Source organism: Canis aureus, chromosome 3, assembly GCF_053574225.1.
Source record: "Canis aureus isolate CA01 chromosome 3, VMU_Caureus_v.1.0, whole genome shotgun sequence".
Lineage (NCBI taxonomy): Eukaryota > Metazoa > Chordata > Mammalia > Carnivora > Canidae > Canis > Canis aureus.
In genome coordinates, this window is record NC_135613.1 from 55624540 (window position 1) to 55645125 (window position 20586).

Consider the following 20586-nt stretch of genomic DNA (forward strand, 5'->3'; position numbering starts at 1 on the left):
GCCCTGTCCATCTCCACATGTGACGAGAATGCACGCCTGGTGTCACAGACTTTCAAAAGATGCCAAAAACCCAAACTTTTATGTAAAAATCTCCTGATTTGTAAATGTAAGCAGCTGATTCCTTCCTTTTTTTTTCTTTCCAAGACCCTCTATGAGCCCAAACAAAACACGTCTGCAAGCCAGATGTGGACCAAATCCTGAGCGTTGGTTCCGGCTGCCCAGACTTTTGAAAACAGACTTTATTTGGAGTTGTCTCCTGGGGCTACTGGCAACTTCTCTATTTTTCTCTGAAACATAAAAGCTAAACTCCCTGTGCAAGGCAGGGGAACCCAGGGCTCAGAAGACCTCAAAGGCTTGGCTGCCCTTCTAGTGGGGGACGGGACAGGGAGGAGATGGTGGTTGTCACTGTTTTAAGTCTGTGCCGATGTCCGTGGTGAGGCGGGGAAGGAGGGAGGAAGAAAGTAGACATAACACAATGTTTTAATAACTTGGCCCACATTAACTCGTTCAATCTTCACACAAGGCAGAGATAGTAGACAGAAAGACGGCTTGTGACCAGCCTTCGTGCCAGGCTGAGTGATGTCCTTGCACCAGTGGGGAGGTTGCACAGACTCCGACCATAACAGCTGCCCATTCTCAGCCTCAGGGAGACTCAGGAACAGGCCTCAATGTGGTCCTGGGGGGACCCAGGGAGAGGCAGGAGAAAGGTGGGGGGCTCAGAGAAGCCAGGGGGCCCTGGCCGACTTAGCAGAGCTCACGCCAGAGCCCCCCCTGGGGGCATGGTCCCTGAGCACCAGCACCTTGGCAAAACACATTCTGACTCCCAAATGGCCACCTGCTGCTTTTCTAAAAAAAAAAAAAAAAAACCACACACACACACACAACTTCAATCCTGCCTACTTCCAAAGGAATACGAGGCAATTACCACACATGCTAAGTAGAAGATAGAGCAAGAACACCAAAGAGGAGCAAAGAGGAGACGTCCCTGGGCCCGGAGAGGAACTGATTTTCGAGGCTGGGCCTCACTTTGACTGCAAGTTTCCTGACAGCCAAGCAAAAGAGGAACCCCTGAGACATGTGGTTTTTATTGTCTGACAACCAAAGAAAGCACCCTTGCCCATAAAGGCGAACACTTGGTTAGAGCTAGCCGTAAAGAGGAATTTAGGGCATGGGAAGTGTCTCTCATACTTCCTGTGTGAGTCTGGAGCTTCCAAGGAGCAGACATCATGACAGGGTGGCCACGCAGGAATTGAGGTGGGGACACGGCCGAGGGGCAGGATACGGAGAGGATGCTGAAGGCCGTCCAGCTCCGAGGGAAGGAGAAAGAGGAGAAGAACTGGTGGAAATGAGTTCCGCTGATAATGTGGCCAAGTGGGGCTCAGCAGGAAGGTTGGGGACCTCCCCCCCAGCAGAAGCCAGGCAGCTTGAGGAGGAGGTGCCACGGTGGCCAGCAGCATGACCCCGCGCCAGTCAGGTGCACAGCCCAGAGCTGTCCCCCCAACCACCCTCCACCCCTGCCCCTCAGCCAGCTAACCTCCCTGTAGTGGGAGATGGCCCAGGAGCCCCCTCGCTGCCGACCCTTGTACCGCCCTCACGCTTTGCCAGGTCAAGATCCCACCGTCGAGGAAAGCATGATCCCACGACACTCATTCAAATGGCGAAGACGACTTTATCCAAGACAATCACCACAGGGGGCAGAGCTTGGGCTCAACCCCGAATGACACAGAGACATCTGGGGAGTCATGAGCCCATGAGCCGCGTGGGGGCCGAGTGGGTGGAGAATCAGTAGGAGGAGACACGGAGCTTCTGGATTCCTGCTAACAGTGTTCTGCTAAAACGGGGCTGGGCAGGCGGACGGCAAATCCCGGGCTGAGGTGGGGGCCCTGGTAGGGAAGTTGACCCAGAGGAGCCGGAGTTAAGTTTGAGGAGGGGGCCAGCCTATCCCCTCTTGTCCCAGTACTTATCTGACATGAAATTGACTTGACATTTAGGAACACGTGATACATATATTTTTTTTTGAACACACATTAAAATGAGTGTATGATGATTCAGGTCTCAAGACCATCTGAGTGCCCCCTAAAACCGCCCTGTGTCCCGCCAGGAGCACCCCCATGGTGCTTTGGGGGACGCTGGTTTTTGCAGGGGATGCAGAGCTGCCACTTGAAAGGCTCTGCTGCACGCCCCGTGTGCTGGTGGCCCCACTCTAAGCTGGTCACTTGGGGGCACCTCTTGGGTCATTTTGGGGCTTACAGAATGGGGCTAAAGAGGGCCTCAGGGAGAGCAGAGGTGGGGGCGAGTGTGGCCAGGGGCGCTGAGCTTCAAAGCTCCTGGCTGGCTTCAATGCTCGCCCTACCCCTGCTGCCCAGATGTGGAGCTGGACCTCCAGCGGAGCGTACAGGCCGTGCTCCGGGAGCTCAGCGCCCAGGCCCCCGCCCTGCAGAGCAACCAAGGTAAGAGCCAGCCGGCAGCCCCGGCCCCCGCCTCCTCTTTCTCACCCACCTCCCCGATTCCCCTGGCGAACAGAGTTCCTCTTGACCCTCTGGGCCCGCATGACTTCCAGAAACGTGGCCTGATGTGCTGAAATGTGAACACTACCAGCCCATAAGCCACAGGCGCGCACACCCCTGTCCCCACGGGTGCCCCACATCCCCACCCTACCACCCTGAGACTCTGCTGTCCTCAACGGGGAGCAGAGCAGAATTTCTCCACCTGCGAGGAGCCCACCCCTGTTTTCCCAGAGCCAGGCGCCCGGTGGCAGGGTGGGGTCAGATCTGTGGCTGCTCAGAGTCACAGTCTGGGGCTCCCAGGCTCAGGGTCCTGCTCAGCGGGGGGGGGGGGTCCCCTCTAAGAGCCCCCTGTCCTGCCCGCGTGTGCTGGGCTCCCCTTCGTCCCGGCCAGGCATGTGGAGATGGTCCCTGCACAAGAAGGTCGAGCGAGATCCTGCCAAGAGTCCGGCGCTGGTCCGCATCCTACTCAGAGAACTGGAGAAGGTGGGTTCTCGGGCTCTGGGGAGGCAGAGGGGCTTGGGGGGAGGTGAGGCCAAGCCAGCTGGGGCCTCAGTCTCCTCAGTGCTGTGCCCCCCCAGACACTGGTCATTCACTGGTTGCCTGCATGATTTCCAGGAGCTAAGTGTCCGTCCCGCACTCCTATAAGGACATTTCTTTCCTTTCCACTGACCCCTATGGTTTCGCTTGACCTAGCATATTGCAAAGAGAAACTGGAGACCGTGACCGTAGATGGAAATCCCCACTTGCAGAAACTGAAAACGCGGATAAACACGAGTGCATACCTATTGAAAATGTTTTCTTCGTTGTTCCTGTGCCCCCCACGCCACCCGATGCTCTGCGTGCAACCGTTTGGGAAACACGGCACTCTGGGAGCCTCCACGTTGGGGCTTGGCACCAGTTCCTGCCCCGAGTGGATGCCCCCGCCCCCTGGGTCCCCAAGCCCAGTAAATGCCCCTCTGTGTCCTGTTTTCCAGGCAGAAAGCGAAGACCTCCGGCACGTCATCATCCCCTTGCTGCACACTCTAATGTACGTGCTCACTAAGGTGAGCTGGGCCGAGCGTCTGGAGGTTCGCGGTACCCCAGATACCATCGCCTCCCTCAGGGGACACCCAGTCTCTGTCTGGGCGAGCCTAGAACTCTTGGGATCGCCTGCCCCAAACTGGCTTCTCTGCACCAGCTGTGACGCCCTCTCCCTAACCCACGGAGGGCTGTTCCCCAGGAGGAAGTAGGGAAGTGGGAAAGGCAGCGTGCAGAATGTGCCAGAGCCCCGGGGGGAGGCCGGAATGAGGTCCCAGGGATTGCTCCTCTGCGCGCTGGGGGCGGCACTGACCCCTGCACAGGGAAGTGCCAGGCCTCAGAGATCGTGTCTTGGGCACAGTAACCAAGAGCTGTCAACAGTGGCATAGGTGGGAGTGGGCAGCGAGGGAGACGAAGGGGCAAGAAGAGGAGCTCAGGAGCTGCTGGGATCCAGGGGCAGGATGGAGGAGGGGGAGCCCCCCTCCCCGGCACTGCACCCAAGCATCATGCCTACGGGATACCCCAGTTTTGAGCCTGGGCCACTGCAGGAATGTGCTCCCCCGACCAGCAGAAGGCTGGGGATGGGGGTGGTTGAACTTGAGTGGGGATGTCCAAGAGGAGGCATCTCACAGGCGCTGGGAGCAGAGGCTGGGGTGCTCGCCTGGGAGGGTCTGGTTGTCAGGCCCACCCTCCTTGCCTCCGTCCCACTCTCCAGCTCCACCCAGAGCCCTTTGGTGACCCAGGGCTCTGAGCACCCGACTCCTCCCACCCAGGCCACCGGCATCACGGAGGAGCTGTACCGGAGAACGTACACCTTTTGCACGAGGCTGCTAACCCTGCCCGCCCCCTACTGCACGGTTGCCTTGGACTGCGCCATAAGGCTGAAAACAGAGACAGCTGTCCCAGGTAAGAGCTGCCCCAGGAAAAAGATGTTCCAGGTAAGAGCTGCCCCAGGTAAGAGCTGTCCCGTAAGATCTGTCTCCAGTGAAAACCTATCTCAGGTAAAAGCTGCCCCAGGTAAAAGCTGCCCCAGGTAAAAATTATCTTAGGTGAGAGCTATCTCAGGTAAGAGCTGTTCCAGGTAAGAGCTGTCCCAGGTAAAACTGCCCCAGGTAAAAGCTATCTCAGATGAGAGGCATCCCAGGTAAGAGCTGCCCCAGGTAAAAGCTATCTCAGGTGAGAGCTGCCCCAGGTAAAAGCTATCAGGTAAGATCTGTCCCAGGTAAAGACTACCTCAGGTAAAAGCTGTTCCAGATAAAAGCTATCCAAGTAAGAGCTGACCCAGGTAAGAGCTGCAGCGCCACTTCCGTCATGGTCTTGCTTTTTCTTCAAGCTTCCTGGAGCTAGAAGGTTCTAGCACCTTCTGTGAAGGTGACGAACGGGGTTCAGAGACTGGGGGCTGGCCGGCTGATGGGGTCTGCTTTGCAGGGACGCTGTACCAGAGGCTGGTCATTGCCGAACAGAACCTGACGAGTGAGCTGTACCCCTACCAGGAGAGGTGAGTGGCCCCAGAGAGGCTGTCGCCTTCTGTCCCCTCCGGGCATAGGGACTCCGTGACCACTCCCTGAGCGGGACCAGGCTGGATGGAGAGCAGCCCCAGCAGAGCTTCCATCAGAGACATTTGTCCAGCAGTAGAGTGTATCTTCGAGGGTGGGCAGGGCCGGCCTTCTCCGGCTGCGTCTTTCTTCTTGGGAGGACCCCAGAGCCATCCTGCTCACACGCAGAAGGTGACACAGGAACTGAGCCACCTGCAGTTCTGTCCTCCACCTCCGTGCCGTGTGCAGCCAGGCAGCTGCGGGCACCACAAGCACCCCGTGAAATCTGGGGCTTTCCTCTGTGTGTTCCCGGCCCCTTCGCATAAGCTTGAGGAATTGCCCACCTTTTGCGTTGGAAGGAAGGGCTGAGGGAGTTGGGGCGTCCTGCCTCTGGCCCTGCAGGCGCCTGCACTGACCTAGCACCTGAAGGCACAAGCTCGAGGCGGTGTTCATGGAGGGGGCGGTGCGGGGAGGCGGAAGGACCCAGGGGAGCAGGTGCAGGAGGCTGGTTTTTCTGGTGATGGGGCGATGAGAGGAGACGGGGCTCACTCAGGGTCCAGAGCTCGTTTGGGCGGGAGGGATTTAGGGTCCCTCCTAGAGGATAAACTCATCCCTGGACCATGATGCTGAGGCGCAGGGAGCAAGATTGGGGTTGGGACTTCCCTGGATGTGAGACCGGCACCCCCTGTCACCCTCCCCACCCAACAGGGACACACTGCCCCTGACGGCTCCTATTTGCCACAGTCCCCACCGTTCCCTATTGTGTTCCTTCCATAGACTTTTGGATTCAAGCCTCCTGTTTTCGAAGGAACAAAACACTTAGGGGCTGCCAGGCGCTGAGGGTGCCCCATCCGGGGGGCTCTTCTCCTGCTGATCATCCTCACCAGCTTCCACCCTCCCCGCCACCTCTGCCCACAGAGTGTTCCTCTTCGTGGATCCTGAGCTGGTCTCTCCCTCTGTGTGCAGCGCTCTGCTGCTGGAGATCGAGGCGGCGCAGGTGCAGCAGACCCCAGAGGCCTGCATGCGCCACGTGGTCTCCCACGCCCTGCAGGCAGCCCTGGGGGACGCATGCCATGCCAGTGCCCTGCAGAGGAAGCTGAAGGTAATCACCACCCTGTCCTTAGGGGGCCCTGCATGCCCACGCCAGTGTTCCTCCCCTCCCCCTGTTCGCATACCACCTTTCCCCATGATCGAAAATGAGTGCACACTCACGGTGGAAAATCTGGGAAAAAAAAAAAAAAAAACCATCTTCGCACGGATGAGTGCGCTGTCATTTATTTAACTCCTGCCCCTGTTCCTACGGTGGGCATTTCGTTCATTTCCAACACTCACCCACCCACTCCTAATTTTTTCCCTCTGGCTCCGCCTTGCACCCCTGTACACGGCCGAGGCTCCAGTAGATTGGAGATGCTCCAGCCAAGGGTTGCTGTACCAGGTGCTGGGCTTCTGGGGTTGGCGGGGATGCCGCCTGGGGCCTGTGTCTCCCCCCGCCCCATGGGGGAGGCGATCTTTCCCAAGGGGAAAGCTCCAGTCCTCTGGAGACACTAGGTGGGATGGTGGCTAAGGCTCTGAGCTCAGGTGCCGCTGCTACAGAAGTGGGGGTGCCCTGGGGGGAAGGGTCAGCCACCCCCCACTTGTCCTGTCCCAGGAAGGGGGGTGTCAGTCCTCCATGCAGCCCTGTTTCAGACCTTGCTTTGCCCATGCATCTGATGTGGCCCTGTTCCTCTTGTTGCTCTCCATCTGGAACCTTCCATCCATACTCTGAGCCCAGCACCTTGGATCCTTCCTTTGACGGTGCTTTGTATACGCTGGGTCCTTCCTTAAGCCATGAGGACTGTTTTCCGTCATTCCTCTGCTCTCCGAGAGCCCTTCCTGCCTTCAGGATCCCCTTCCTTTGTGGTTGCCCGCAGCACGGGACCACGTCATGGAGGAATGCGCCCCCAGTCATACCCAAGCGCCGTGTTGGTTTCTGCCCACACACCTCTGGCCCCAATGAGGAGGTTTCAGCCCTTGCTCCCCTCGATTGGCCATGGGTCTCAGTCGGGGAGGGGATGAGCTTTCCCAACCAGCTGACCCAACAGCTGGGTGACTGGTGATTGTTTTTGGCTCACCAAACAGGCCATGGTGAAGGTGTCCTTTTGATACAACTGAGTCAAACATGTAAGAAGGCTGGTTTTGGTGTGGGAGTGTTTTGCTTTTTTTTCTTGATGTGGGCAGCAGCTGATCCCAAGCGTCATGCCAGCCCCAAGTTTGAAACATCTGGGGTGCAGGGCTTGGCTTAGAAATGAGGCTGAGCTGGGTTTGAGGGTGTCAGGAGTGGGGAGGATCGAGAGGTGCCAGGTCAGGAGCGGACTAGGGTTCAGGGTTGGAATCCACAGGTCTGTTACGTAGGCGATTTTGCAATACAGAAAAAATCCTGAAAGTAAAAGCTATGGGTTAAAAAAAAAAAAAAAAGCTATGGGTTTTTAGGCATAGTCAAAATGTTTTGCCCTCCCAGCACCACCCCCCCAACCCTTTATCCAGAGCCTGCTGCTCTAAGTGTCTAGTTTTGTGTGTAGCAAATTGGGCGAAGGCGATGGAGAGGAACAAGGAGAGACTATAGGGAATGCGTCGGGGGATATTCAGTTAGAGACCTGTGGATGCTTGGCGTTAGGATGTCCTTGGCGCCCAGGCACTGCTCCTCTGCAGCTGGTGCTAGGGCTGCCTGGGTCTCTCCAGCACCTGTCCACCCCCTCCCACCCGCCCTAGAGCTCCAGCACCCTTATCTGGAGTTCTGCCCCTAGAGGCAGCTTTACTGATGCTGTTTCCAGCCATATCTGCCTGCCTGGGGACCTGTGGAGCCTGGGCGAGGCAGCGCGGCCAGTCACAGGCTGGTGGCCTATCTGTCCCCCAGCTAACCTCCCATCTGCTGAGGCCTGCTCTGAGGCCCAGGTGGGGAGCAGGACCAGCTAGCTAATGAGGTCTCCAGGCTGGGAGATTGGCTTGGGACAGCCCAGCTCCCTGACCCCTCTGCGCTGTGTTCTGGGTGCTAGAGATGCGGTGTCTCCAGGCAGGGTTATCCTGGGTGGGGGGTATGGGGAGAGCAGGAGTTCAAGAACCAGGGGAGGCATTGTTGTAAAGGCTCAGGAAGCCAGAGATCTCTGGAGGGATGTGGGGATGAGGCGAGGCAGGGGGTCTGGAGAAACAGCCTGATAGCCTGGATTTCACTGGGTGGGCGGTGGGACTGCAGACCAGCCCCAGCTCTCAGGGTCACCTTTTCCCATGTTCTTCAGTCTCCTGAGCGCCAGACAGAGTTCGCCCGCAGCTGGTTCTGCAGGAAACGCTGGAGTTGAGCCAGTCTTTCAGGGTCATCTCAAGTGAGGGTGACAGACTGGGCCTTTTTTTTTTTTTTTTTTTTAAGATTTTATTTTGTTTATTCATGAGAGATGCAGAGAGAGGCAGAGACACAGGCAGAGGGAGAAGCAGGCTCCCTGCGGGGAGCCTGATGCGGTACTCGATCCCAGGACCCCGGGATCATCCCCTGAGCCAAAGGCAGATGCTCAACTGCTGAACCACCCAGGTGCCCCCCCCAAATCTTTAAAAATAAAGATTTCTGGGCCAGGACTTTATACTTCCACATCTTCTAGCTATGGGAAGTGGGGTGTCGGGTGTCCACAGGGATGGGGCCGGACCATGGAGGTGGCTTTCTTCGGCTGAGACCAATTTTGAGATTTTTTTTTTTTTTTAAATTCATGGAGACACAGGGAGAGAGAGAGGCAGAGACACAGGCAGAGGGAGAAGCAAGCTCCATGCAGGGAGCCTGACGTGGGACTCGATGCCAGGTCTCCAGGATCACGCCCTGGGCTGAAGGCGGCGCTAAACCGCTGAACCACCCAGGCTGCCCTGAGGCCAATTTTGGAGAGGGGACTCAGGGGACCTCTGGCGGCTGCCAACACTCCCAGCAGCGGGGCTCAGGAGTGCCTCAGGCCCGAAGACAGGGATCTGCGTGGTCACCATGGCATTTATCACACCACCTCACCCAGGGTCAAAGCCAAAGTCGTTACAATGGCCTACAAGACCCTCAAGATCTGTCCCACCACCTCATTTCCCCTTTGATTCCATCTGTTTTCATCATCTATACTCTCCCATTCCTGTGCTCTGCTCCAGCTACACAGGTCTCCTTATTGTTCCTCAAACACACCAGATGTGCTTACACCCCAGGGCCTTTGCACTTGCGGTTCCCTATGCTTGGGATGTCCTCTCAGATAACACAGCTCTCTCTTTCACTTCCGTTAGGACTTTACTCAAGAGTCACCTGTTGCGGAGACTTCTCTGATCACGCTATCTAAAATTTCAGCCCCTCTCTCCAATTTCACATTCTTCTTCTCTGCACATTTTCCCCTTTAGCTGTTATTTATCACACTATGAAGTTTACTTATCTTTATTATCACAGAGAAAGAAAGAGGTACACTGTAATACAAACTCCCTGAGGACAGGCATTTTTATCTGAATCCCAGCACCTAGAACAATACCTGGCTCACAACAGGTGCTCAGTAAATATTTAATTGATATATTTATAAATTAAGCAACAAGATGACATGGATCCTATGACCCCTTCCAACTCTGACTCTGTATCCCTCTAATTGCATTATTTGTTCATTCCGCAAATATTTATTGGAGCCCTAGCTACTCAGAATAATCTGCTCTCTCTCACTCAGGAAGTTAGGAACCTGCTTGGCAGACCCCTAGCATAGAACAGAGGTGAGAACAGGCCCTGCTGTGCCTGCCCATGTTCTTGTTAGAGCCCCTCATCGTTGTCTTTTTTTTTTTTTTTTTTTTTTAAGATTTATTTGAGAGAGAGAGAGAGTGGAGAAGCATAAGGAGAGATAGGAGGACTCTATGCTGAACATGGAGCCTACCATGGCCTGATACCACAACCCCCCAGACCACATCCCAAGCCCAAATCGAGAGCCAGAGGCTCAACCGACTGAGCACCTCCAGCCGTCCTGGAGACCTGCATCTTCTAAACTATGAGATGGGATTTGGTGGTGGTGGTGGGTGGGGGTGAGGGAAGATGGCCAGGGAACATAATCTAGGGCACTGGTTCTTAGAGTGTCAGCACTCTACCGCAGGAGGCAGCCAGGCCAGGGCATGGAATGCACAGACTTACAAAACCTCTTTCTATTAATTTCCATTAAGGAGAAAGGCTCAGCTTGGTGCTTTACCTCCAACTTCCTTTTAAAAAAAAAAAGATTTTATTTATTCATGAGAGATACAGACAGAGACACAGGCAGAGGGAGAAGCAGACTCCATGCAGGGTGCCTGATGGGGGACTCGATCCCAGGACCCCCGGATCATGACGTGAGCCGAAGGCAGATGCTTAACCACTGAGCCACCCAGGTGCCCCCCACCAACTTCTTTAACACTGACTTCCCTTAAAAGAAGGAAGCAGGCATACCTGGATGGCTTGGTTAAGCCTCCTACCCTGGGTTGAGGCTCAGGTTGTGATCTCAGGGTCGTGAACTTGAGCCCCATAATGCAAGTCTGCTTGAGACTTTCCCTGCCCCACACCCTGGCACGCATGCACTCGCTCTCTCTAAAGCAAATAAATAAATCTTAAGAGAGAGAAAGCTTCAAGTTCTAAAGCCTTGGTAGACCACAGTACCTGGCTAAAACTTAAGAATAGTATTTTGTAATCGTTATAGTCACCTTTGTAACTGTCGGTGTAGCATGCATGACCCTAGCCTTTTTATATAAAGTAGCAACATAAATTGTCCCTCTGAAATAGTTTAGAACCAAAAAAAAAAAAAAAAAAAAAGTGCTGATTGAAAGAAAAACGGCAAGTGAATACTCGTATAGGTGGTATGTCAAGGTAGCATACGAATGATAGAAGTTTAGGAAATCCTCAGCAACTCTTTCTTGAGCATCAGGTATGTGCCCAGAGGTGTTTTGGGTGCAGCTGTAAGCATACGAAGCCCTGCCTTCCTGGAGTTTGCATCCGGGGGCCGGGGGGGGGGGGGGGGACGGGGGTGTCCAAGGATGGCGATCCCTGCCCCCTCTGGGGGTTCCGACATTGCAGGTGGCCATGGTGTGAGGGACAGAGGGGACCCGCGGGTGCAGGCAGCATGGGGGAATGTCGGGGCTGGGCTGGGTGGGTAGTGCTGGGCCCGGGACCCAGGCTCTGGCGCCGCTCCCCGGCAGGCCAGCCCTCGCGGCGCCCTGGAGCGCTATTTCCACGCTGTGGTGGCAGCGGTGGAGCAGATGGCCAGCGACCCCAGCCCGAGCCGCGAGGGACACCAGGAGAGGCTGGAGGAGATCTACTGCTCGCTGCTGGGGCCGGCGGCCGCCGCCAGGGGACGCTACTGCGGTAAGCGGGCAGGGGCCTGCAGGGGGCGCCAGAGAGCAGCGCTGCACCTGCCGCTGAGACGGCGGGGGGAGGACCTGGGGCGCCCCAACCCCGGGAACTTGGAAGGTCCTGGGCTCAGAAGGTGGGTGGTTTGGTCACTAGGACAGCTAACACCTGCTAACGCTGCTGATGTCCTCCACCCCAGCTGCTGTTCTGGGCACTTGATAGATATAGGGATATATCAAGGATTATAAATAGGAATTATATATAATTCATATATATATATATATATAAAGATTTTAGTTATTTATTCATGAGAGACACACAGAGAGACACAGGCAGAGGGAGAAGCAGGCTCCCTGCGGGGAACCCGACGCAGGACCTGATCCCAGGACCCTGGGGTCACGCCCTGAGCCAAGGGCAGATGCTCAACCGCTGAGCCCCCTAGGTGCCCCTGATGTATATTTAAATATGACCTCAATCATCAAAGTGAACTTCTGAGATAGAAATTATCTCCCGTTTTACAGATAAGAAGCCTGAGTTAGAAAGATGCTGAAAAGTCGGGCCCAACCTCACCCAGCTCCTAGGAGGCAGAGGGGGGAACGAGTGCCAGGCTGCGCCGTAGAAACACAGTGGCAGGAAAGGCGCCCTGGCTGCGCTTCGGGCTCAGGGTTAGCAGGAAGGGGCAAGCCCTAGAGGAAAGGTCCCAAAAGACCCTGAGCCGGTTTCAGGACATGAAGGGTCCTCATGGCAGAGCTAGGAAGTTTGCAGGAAACGGGGAAGCTGAACAGCGTCGGGCTCAGAGGGGACAGGTGTGCTGTTGGCTCCCTGGATGAGCTGATGCGGCGGAGAGGAAGCTGGGGCTGGACCGTAGGGGAGAGAGGGTCTCGGCACCCCCTCTGGGCCCTACAGGAGCTGGAGCAGGGAGGCCAGAGGAGAATCCCACAGCTCTCTGCTTCCTTCAGGTGACCCCCTGCAGGACCCACAGCCAAGCATCCCTCTGCCCAGCCCCCACATCACCTTCCACCTGTGGACCGATGAGGAGCAGCTCTGTAAGTGCCATGCCTCGCCCCTGCCCGTGGGGAGCTGGCTGGGAATAGAGGTGTGTGTGTCTGTATGTCTGTGCGTGTGTGTGTGCGTTCATCTGTATGCCCCTGACTCCCTGAGCTGTTTTGCACATCTGGAAGGATCCGTTGTCTCTCTATCAGAATAGCTCAGTGCATTAGCCACCAACTAATGCGGGCTGTGTCCAGGACGTGCCACATGCTCATGTTGATGCCAACAGACAATCAATGTCCCCAAGAAGGAGGCTGTCACCAAAAAAGTTACAGTTCCAGCAACTGGAGGGGGTCTTCCAGGGAGACTTGCCTGCCTGGCACTTCCGTCCACACCACTGTCCCATCTGGCTGTCCCCAACTCTTCTCAAGGCAGATGCGGGGGCGGGGGAGGTGCAGATTATGGTGCCAAGTGCTGAGCTAGTGAACTGGGTTCACGTCCTGAAACTTCCTTTCAGGTCCTGGGCCATCCTAGACTGACTCAGTTTTCTCATGGGAAATCAAACAAAAGTAGATTAGAAAAGTCTGGAAGTCTTTCCTGGCACATGTAGGGTCTGCTCTCTGTGTCCCAGGGAAAGCCACAGACAGTGGGAGGAAGGGAAGAAGCTAATGAGGACTCCAGGGTCGGAGAAGCAAGAGGTACTGAGTGAAGCTGACTTTTCTGCTACAGGACTTCTCAGAGCCTTTGATCTCACTAGGGGAACCCAGCAAGAGGTGGCAGGAATAGTCAGGGTTCTCCATCTTTGTAGTCCCCAGAATCTTTGTTCCTTGGTGGGGCATCTTGTGGGGCTTCTAGTCGGCTGAACCGGGTTTGGGTGAGGCGGAACACACAGGCCCAGCCAGCCTCTCCTAACCTCTATGCCCTGACGGTCCCCTCATTCTCTGTGTCCCAGGGAAGGAACTGGTCCTCTTCCTGCGCCCGAGATCCCAAGTGCGCCTGAGCGCCGACCTGGAGGCCTTGGACCTGCAGGGCCTGTGGCCAGACCGGGAGCTGGCCCGGGCGTCCATGCTGTCCACCGACAGCGGCATCGAGCGGGACCTCCCTTCGGGGGCCGACGAGCCCCCGGGACCGGACAGCCCCGAGACGGAGCGCGCCGGGCTGCAGCGCAAGGGGGGCATCAGGAAGCGGGTGTGGCCCCCGGACGTGGCGATGCCTGCGTGCTGGGCCGGGCCGCAGGGGCTGCACCGCAGGACGGGGGTGCCCGGCGGGGTCGGGGAGCTGGTGCCCGGCGTCTCCCGGCTTCACACGGCCAGGGTGCTGGTGCTGGGGGACGACAGGATGCTGGGGCGCCTGGCACAGGCCTACCACTGCCTCAGGTAGGGCCCCGGGGCGGCGGCGGGGGTGGGGGCGGGGGGCAGAGGGTGGGCAGCTTGGGTGGGGTTCTGGCCGGGGCACAGGGGAGCCCCAGGCATCACCGGCTGGGGTAGACGCAGTGCACCCCCGCCGCGGACCCCCGTGCTCGCCGGCTCCGCGCACTCGTGTCCCGTGAGCCCCGCAACCCTCGCCACCGCCCCCCAGGACAGGCGCTGCTGCGCCCGTTCTGTAGATGAGCAGACAGGCTCGGAGGGGTTGATTACCCCGTGCCGCGGCCAGAGGTGATCGGTAATCAGAGCCAGGATGAGGAACCGCGCGAGGCCGCAACACCTGCCCGCCCCCCACGCTCTGCCCCCCGCCTTTGCCAGGAAACGAGAGACTCAGAAGTTCTGCCTCACCCCCAGACTCAGCCTGCAGCTGTACTACATCCCCGTACTGGCGCCTGAGGTGGCTGGGCAGGGGCGCGCGGGGAGGGGAGAGGGGGGAGGGGGCTGCCCGCAGCAGGGGCGCGGGGAGGGGCTGCGCTGGGCCCCCGCTGGCCCCCCATCCCGGGCTCCCAGGGATAGGATCATCCCTCTTTAGGATACGGGGCTGGGGGATGCCTTCTAGAAGCCCCCAGAACCCTCCAGAACCCCCAGACGGGGGCCCTGGAGGCCCAACATCCCCCCATGGGGCTAGCCTGCCCGTTGCTGGATTTTCTTTTGCCTTTCTAAGGGACGTCATTGCAAGCTTCTTCTCAAACAGAGGCTCGCGCACACGCAGAGCACACTTCCCGGGGTCCCCTAAAAAGAAACCTCAGGCAGTGGGAGCCCGTTTATGGATGAGGGCAGGGCGGACACGCTCAGCCTTGCAGCTCTGCATTTCTGTTGTCGGGCAGTCTGCTTGCTTTTTGGGCAGCGTTAAAAGCAAAGCAGTCCTTGTCGCTCAACTTGCAAGGCTGATGATGGTCACTCTTCAGTGTCCCGGGCAAGTGGCCCTCAGCCGAAGGTATCCCAGCTTCCCCGAAGGTGTAAACCTAATCCTCTCCACGTGGCAGAGGAACTGAGGTCCCAAGGGGTTCAGTGATGGGGCTGTTTGCCCCAGGGACCCTCTGGCCAGGAAGAAGGTGCCAGAGACCAAGCCTGATGGGTCTGCCCCATCCCCTCGTCCCCAGAAGCCAGCGTCGTGCAGACATTCGGAGCTCAGGGAGCTGGCCACATTCCTGGGCCGTGCAGACCCGTGGTACGAGAGCACTGTCAACACGCTGTGCCCGGCCATCCACAAGCTGGCAGAGATGGTAGGGGGAGAGGCTGCGGGGTGAGGAGGGAGGCAGGTGGGAGGAGGCCGTTTTCAGATCCCACCCTTGACTCTCAATCTCAGGAGTCTGCCCCAGGGGTCCCCCCAGGGTGGGATGGGACTGGAAGGGAACACAGGAGAGGAGCCCTAAACGGTTAGGGTGGAAATGCCCTCGGAGCTCCTAGCAAGCACCTGCCGTGGGTGGGACACTGGGGAAAAGATGAACTGAGGCCTTCTTCCATCAGCCTGGAGGCCAATTTTGGGCCAATTTTGTGTCAATTTTGTTTCTTCTTTTCTGAGCTTCCCGGGATGGTTTCTCTGTATGACTGCGTGCTCCCACATGCCAGACGATGTTGCGAGCACTGGCGCTCTGCAGCCCTGCCAAGCCGACACTCCTGTTGGCAGGTGCTACTGTGGCCACGTCCCCGTTGTGACAGGTCGAGCCCCTGGGACACAAAGAAATTAGGTGACTTTGTCCTAATTTGGCAAAAGGAGAGGTGGAGTCCCACTCAGAACCAGACAGCTTGAGGCCAGAGCAGGTCCTCTTGACCACAAACCATGCCCTCACCTCCAACCCTCCTGGGCGGTAGGGACGATGCTCCCATCCTTTACTGACTTGAAAAAGCCTTCATCTAGTAAGAGAATCTTTTATTATTATTATTATTTCGAGTAAATTCTACTCCCAATGTGGGGCTCAAACTCCCCACCCTGAGATTGAGTCAGCCAGGCAGGCACCCCTGATATTAAGAGACTCTTCACCATTTTGGGTGTTGGAGACATTTTTTTTCACCACTTTGTTACTCATTTGTCAATTTCGTCAGTAGTGGGTTTGGTTTTTTTGACTTACGGAAGTTTGATAATTTTATGTAGTTATACAAGGAACTTTTATCCTTTGTGATACCTTCCTGCTCAGGAAGGTCTTCTCAATGCTAATTAAATTATATCCTAGATATATGCTGATCACCTCCTGTACCTTCTAATGTCTCCGTTTTTACATTTAAATAACCTGCCTGTGAGATCAATTTCAGGGTTTAGTGGGAAGCATGCAAATTTCTTTTTTTTTCCCCAAATGTTTAGCCAGTTGTCATAAAGCTATTTATTGCCTAAGCCATCTTGCCCCGTCAGTCTGAAATGCCACTTTTATCGTCTACTAAATTTTTACAGATGCCTGAGTTTATTTCAGGATGCTTATGCTTTCTCGTTGATCCATTCATTTCCGGCCCCATTAGCACTTTTGCATTTTAATAGTTGGCAGGGTAAGCGTACACCCCGTTACTTGGCTTCTTGAAAATGTTTCAGACTATGTTTGTGTTTGTTTCCAGATAAATATTAGAAATTTTGTCAAGTTTTTTTTTTTTTTAATTTAATCTCTCTCCTTGGGATTTTGATTGAAATTTGGAGGAGAGTCAGCCTTTTTTTTTTAGATTCTATTTATTTTATTCATGAGAGAGAGAGAGAGAGGCAGAGACACAGGCAGAGGGAGAAGCAGGCTCCATACAGGGAGCCCAATGTGTGACTCAATCCCAGGACCCCAGGGTCATGACCTAAACTGAAGCCAGACGTTCAACCACCAAGCCACCCAGATGTCCTGAGAGCCAGCCTCTTTTAGCGTGTTAAGCTGCCCTCTCTGGGAGCACAGTGTTTATTTTCATGTAGGGAAGTCTTCTTATGTATCTCTCAGGATAGCTGTGCACTGCCATCATGGTGCTTTTACCCATTTCTGGCTAAATTTCCTCCTTATGTTTCATAGTTTTTTTCTTGCTATTGTGAATGGTGTCTCTCTCCCCTTATATCTGGGCAGCAGGTCCTCCTCTATAAAAGGAACATCTTGGGGCACCTGGGTGGCTCGGTTGATTGAGCATCTCCCTTTGGCTCAGATTATGAGTCCTGAGATCGAATTCTGTATCAGACTCCCTGCTCAGCAGGGTATCCGCTTCTCCCTCTCCCTCTGCCTGCCACTCTGCCTACTTGTGCTTGCTCACTCGCACTCTTTCTCTCAAATAAATAAAAATCTTTTTTTAAAAAAAGGGGGGATCCTCTTGATTTTAGGTACCTTATTTCTAACTTGACACTCTACTGTGATCTTCATGTTGTTTTATCACCTGATGGATTGGGGTGCTTTCTTGAACCTTCTAATAGACGTGGCGGGGGGAGGCCTGTTTTCCAAATGATTGCTTACCCAGAAAATGTCTTTGTGTGTAGACACAGAAGACTGTTTAGCTGGGTATTAAAATACTTTTTCTCGGGATCCCTGGGTGGCGCAGCGGTTTAGCGCCTGCCTTTGGCCCGGGGCACGATCCTGGAGACCCGGGATCGAATCCCACGTTGGGCTCCCAGTGCATGGAGCCTGCTTCTCCCTCTGCCTGTGTCTCTGCCTCTCTCTCTCTCTCTCTCTGTGTGTGTGTGACTATCATAAAAAAAAAATTTTTTTTAATTAAAAAAAATAAAATACTTTTTCTCAAAACATGGAGGCTATTAGAGGAAGAATGTCTGGTGCAGGTCTCAGTTGTGCTCTTTTGTCCCTACTTTTCTCCGTGGTCTCCCTCCCCTTATCATTAACAATTTATACAGCCCCTACACTAACTCTGAAAGTGGTTTCCACATGAAGAGACTGGAAACACTGTGAGCAAGGACAGTATTATTGGAGTTCCTTCCTTCTCAGGGTGCCCTTTCTGAAGGGAACTATATGTCAATAGACCAGACAGGAGGGTCAGAGGAGATGTTATAGGATCGGGTAGAAGTTGGATGAGATAAACTCTAGTGCTTCCCAACTCTGGTAAATATGTAAACATTCTAGTTTTTTTTTTTTTTTTTTTTTAAGATTTTATTTGGGACACCTGGGTGGCTCAGTGATTAAGAGTCTGCCTTTGGCTCAGGGCATGATACTGGAGTCCCGGGATCGAGTTCCACATCGGGCTTCCCGCATGGAACCTGCGTCTCCTTCTGTCTATGTCTCTGCCTCTCTCTGTGTGTCTCTCATGAATAAATAAAATCTTTTTTAAAAAAATAAAAATAAATTTGAAAAAAGATCTTCAAGAGGGAGAAGCTGGCTCCCTATGGGGAGCCCAATGGGGGACTTGACTCCAGGACCCTGGGATCATGCCCTGAGCCAAAGGCAGATGCTCAACCACTGAGCCACCTAGGTGCCCCACATTCTATTTAAGAGGAAAAAAAAAACCTGGTTTTGCTTTATAATCATATATGGTTCTGCTTTATAATTATAGGAGGAAAGCCTGTAAGACATGGCACTAGTGCTTTCCTAATAACTCTTAAATGTTAATCTGTTGATATATCCAAATACCCCACAAGAACTGAAGGAGGCAACAGACCACCTCACTTCTCATGTCCAAGGTCACTTGGCCAGTGAGTGGCTGGAACCCAGCCCAGACTCTGTGATCATGGGCTATATCTCAAGCGTCTTGTCTACCCCAAGTACCCTACTCAGTGTGTGCCACCTAGAGCCACTCCATGTGTCTTTCTGCAAGTGGAATGAATCGGAGGCCCTGGGGAATGGGGACTCTGGACAGGTGTATCTGGATCAGGAGGGGAAATCGGGTAGAAGGAAAGGCCTGGAGTGTGTTGAGGGACCAGCTGGGTTAGTGCCTCATAGAGGGTACATGGAAGTATTGTGGTAAAAAAAAAAAAAAAAAAAAAGGAAGTATTGTGGTTGGTGTTACCATAAAATTAGCACCTCCCACAGTAGCATAGAGGCTGGTGGCTGAAGACACTCTCTGCCCCCTCACAGCCCCCTTCCCTGGACACATCCCGGACGGTGGACCCCTTCATCCTGGATGTCATCACCTACTATGTTCGCATGGGCACCCAACCCATCTATTTCCAGATCTACACAGTCAAGGTAAGTGTCCCCCCAACCCGGGACTCCATGGGTAGTGTACCAGCATGATGGACCCCAGGACCCCACCCCATAAATACCCTGGCTCAGGGGAAATGCAGCTTACCAGGGTACAAATGGCCAATTCGCCAGACTTGGCTGTTAACTCCATCTTCCCAGTCTCCGGATGAATTGGAGAATTATCAGCTTCAATGACCTCCAGTGCAAGCAGAAGCAGATCTTCTTCCCGTGGAGGGATGCATTAGGCCTTGACCCCGTGGGGGGCTGGGGACAGGCAGCTGTGAATGTTATCACCGGGAATCCCTTTCCCTCGGAAATCCTAAATGCTCACTTTCTAGTCTCTGATCACAAACTCTCATCCCTGCAAGACCTTCTCCCCTTCTCCCCCAGGACCTACCCCTTAGGGAGATGGGCAGATTCTCAGGTCCACCTGCCCATACTGCTCCATCCCAACCCTGGCTTCCTGGTCCCTCCATCTCCCTTCCCAGCAAAACCCAAGCCCAAAGGGCATTGCAGTGTGCCTCACCTCTCGCTCAGCTCAGGCTCCTGAGCACCACCTGGGAAAGCAATCTGGACACAGGCGTCTCCGTGGTGTTTGGCCTCAGCTGGGCCCATGAACGCCGACTTCCCGGCAGACTCCCTCTTCCCCTGCAGCTATGGCTGTCACCTCCTTCCCTGCTTTTCTCACGCCCTTCACTTTCAGTGAGTGACTTTGCCACCTGTTCCTCTGGGGAGAACGGAAACCATGAGATGTCCCCAAACCCACTGTCCACACCTATCAGTGCATGCACAGCATCACTAGCAGATGCGGGGCGCCTCCAGCTCGGGCAAAACCTCATCATCGTGCCCTTCCCCTCAGCCAGCTCCTCTCCTTGGCCCTCCCCGTTGTTCTGTCCCTGTCACCAAAAATGCACAGAACAACCTCTGGAGCCTGCGAGGTTTCCGTTCATTTCCCTGCTAAGCACGTTGCCTAAGTGACAGGGCCTGGAAGGGAGAGCCTGAGCATGAGGCGTTTCTCAGTCTTTGTCTCCATCTTTTTTTTTTTTTTTTCTTTAAAACTATTTATTCATGAGAGACATAGGGAGAGAGGCAGTCTCCCTGTGGGGAGCCTAATACGGGACTCGATCCCAGGACAGGTCACGCCCTGAGCCGAAGGCAGATGCTCAACCCCTGAGCCACCCAGGTGTCCCCTCTGCTATTCTTAATTCAGAGTGATCCTTGTGCATCTGCTGGGAGGTCGGGAGCGAGTGGGAGGGAGGGGGATGTGGCCTGCACAGCGTTCCTGTTTTTCTGATGTCTGTGACTGGGGCATGGTCTGCGGCCCTGGGCAGCCACTTTTCTTCTGTGATCCCTGTTCTCAAAGACCTGTGGCCCCTTCTCCCCATGGTGCCCACATCTGTCCACACCTGTGCTGTGCTGCAGGGCTGTGCTGGAGGGCTCCCTTCAGAGGCCTGTCCTGTGCCCCGCCCCAGATTTCTGAGCAAACCCTCCCCCAGAGCAGCCCAGCTCCCCCTGGCCCTCCCTCCCAGCTGGCCTGGCTGTGCAAGTCAGGACAGTGCTCCCACCTCTGACCTTGCCCGGCTTGCCCTCACCCTCTGTGAATGGTGTGTCCCCCTTCTGCCCTCCCCATCAAACCATAGTGGTTACAGGCAGTTTGGGCTTCAAAAACAGCTTCTTCCCCGATTTATAAACCTGTCACATTGC

The 20586-nt window shown here is 55.0% G+C and overlaps 1 protein-coding gene across 5 annotated transcripts in view; it reads left to right on the forward strand.

The window, feature by feature from the left end:
* The window catches only part of PIK3R6 (phosphoinositide-3-kinase regulatory subunit 6), a 56180-nt gene that overhangs the window by 21658 nt on the left and 13936 nt on the right, over positions 1-20586 (forward strand). Inside the window, exons 3-14 of one of the 5 annotated variants that reach the window (XM_077892668.1) lie at positions 2367-2450; positions 2899-2990; positions 3482-3550; positions 4298-4430; positions 4953-5022; positions 5978-6161; positions 11240-11405; positions 12350-12436; positions 13333-13756; positions 14123-14201; positions 14908-15030; positions 18775-18885. In XM_077892668.1, coding sequence (XP_077748794.1) covers positions 2367-2450; positions 2899-2990; positions 3482-3550; positions 4298-4430; positions 4953-5022; positions 5978-6161; positions 11240-11405; positions 12350-12436; positions 13333-13756; positions 14123-14201; positions 14908-15030; positions 18775-18885 — 1622 coding nt within the window. The remainder of the gene's footprint in view (positions 1-2366; positions 2451-2898; positions 2991-3481; positions 3551-4297; positions 4431-4952; positions 5023-5977; positions 6162-11239; positions 11406-12349; positions 12437-13332; positions 13757-14122; positions 14202-14907; positions 15031-18774; positions 18886-20586) is intronic. The other 4 variants (XM_077892669.1, XM_077892670.1, XM_077892672.1 and 1 more) reach the window with 4 other exon arrangements.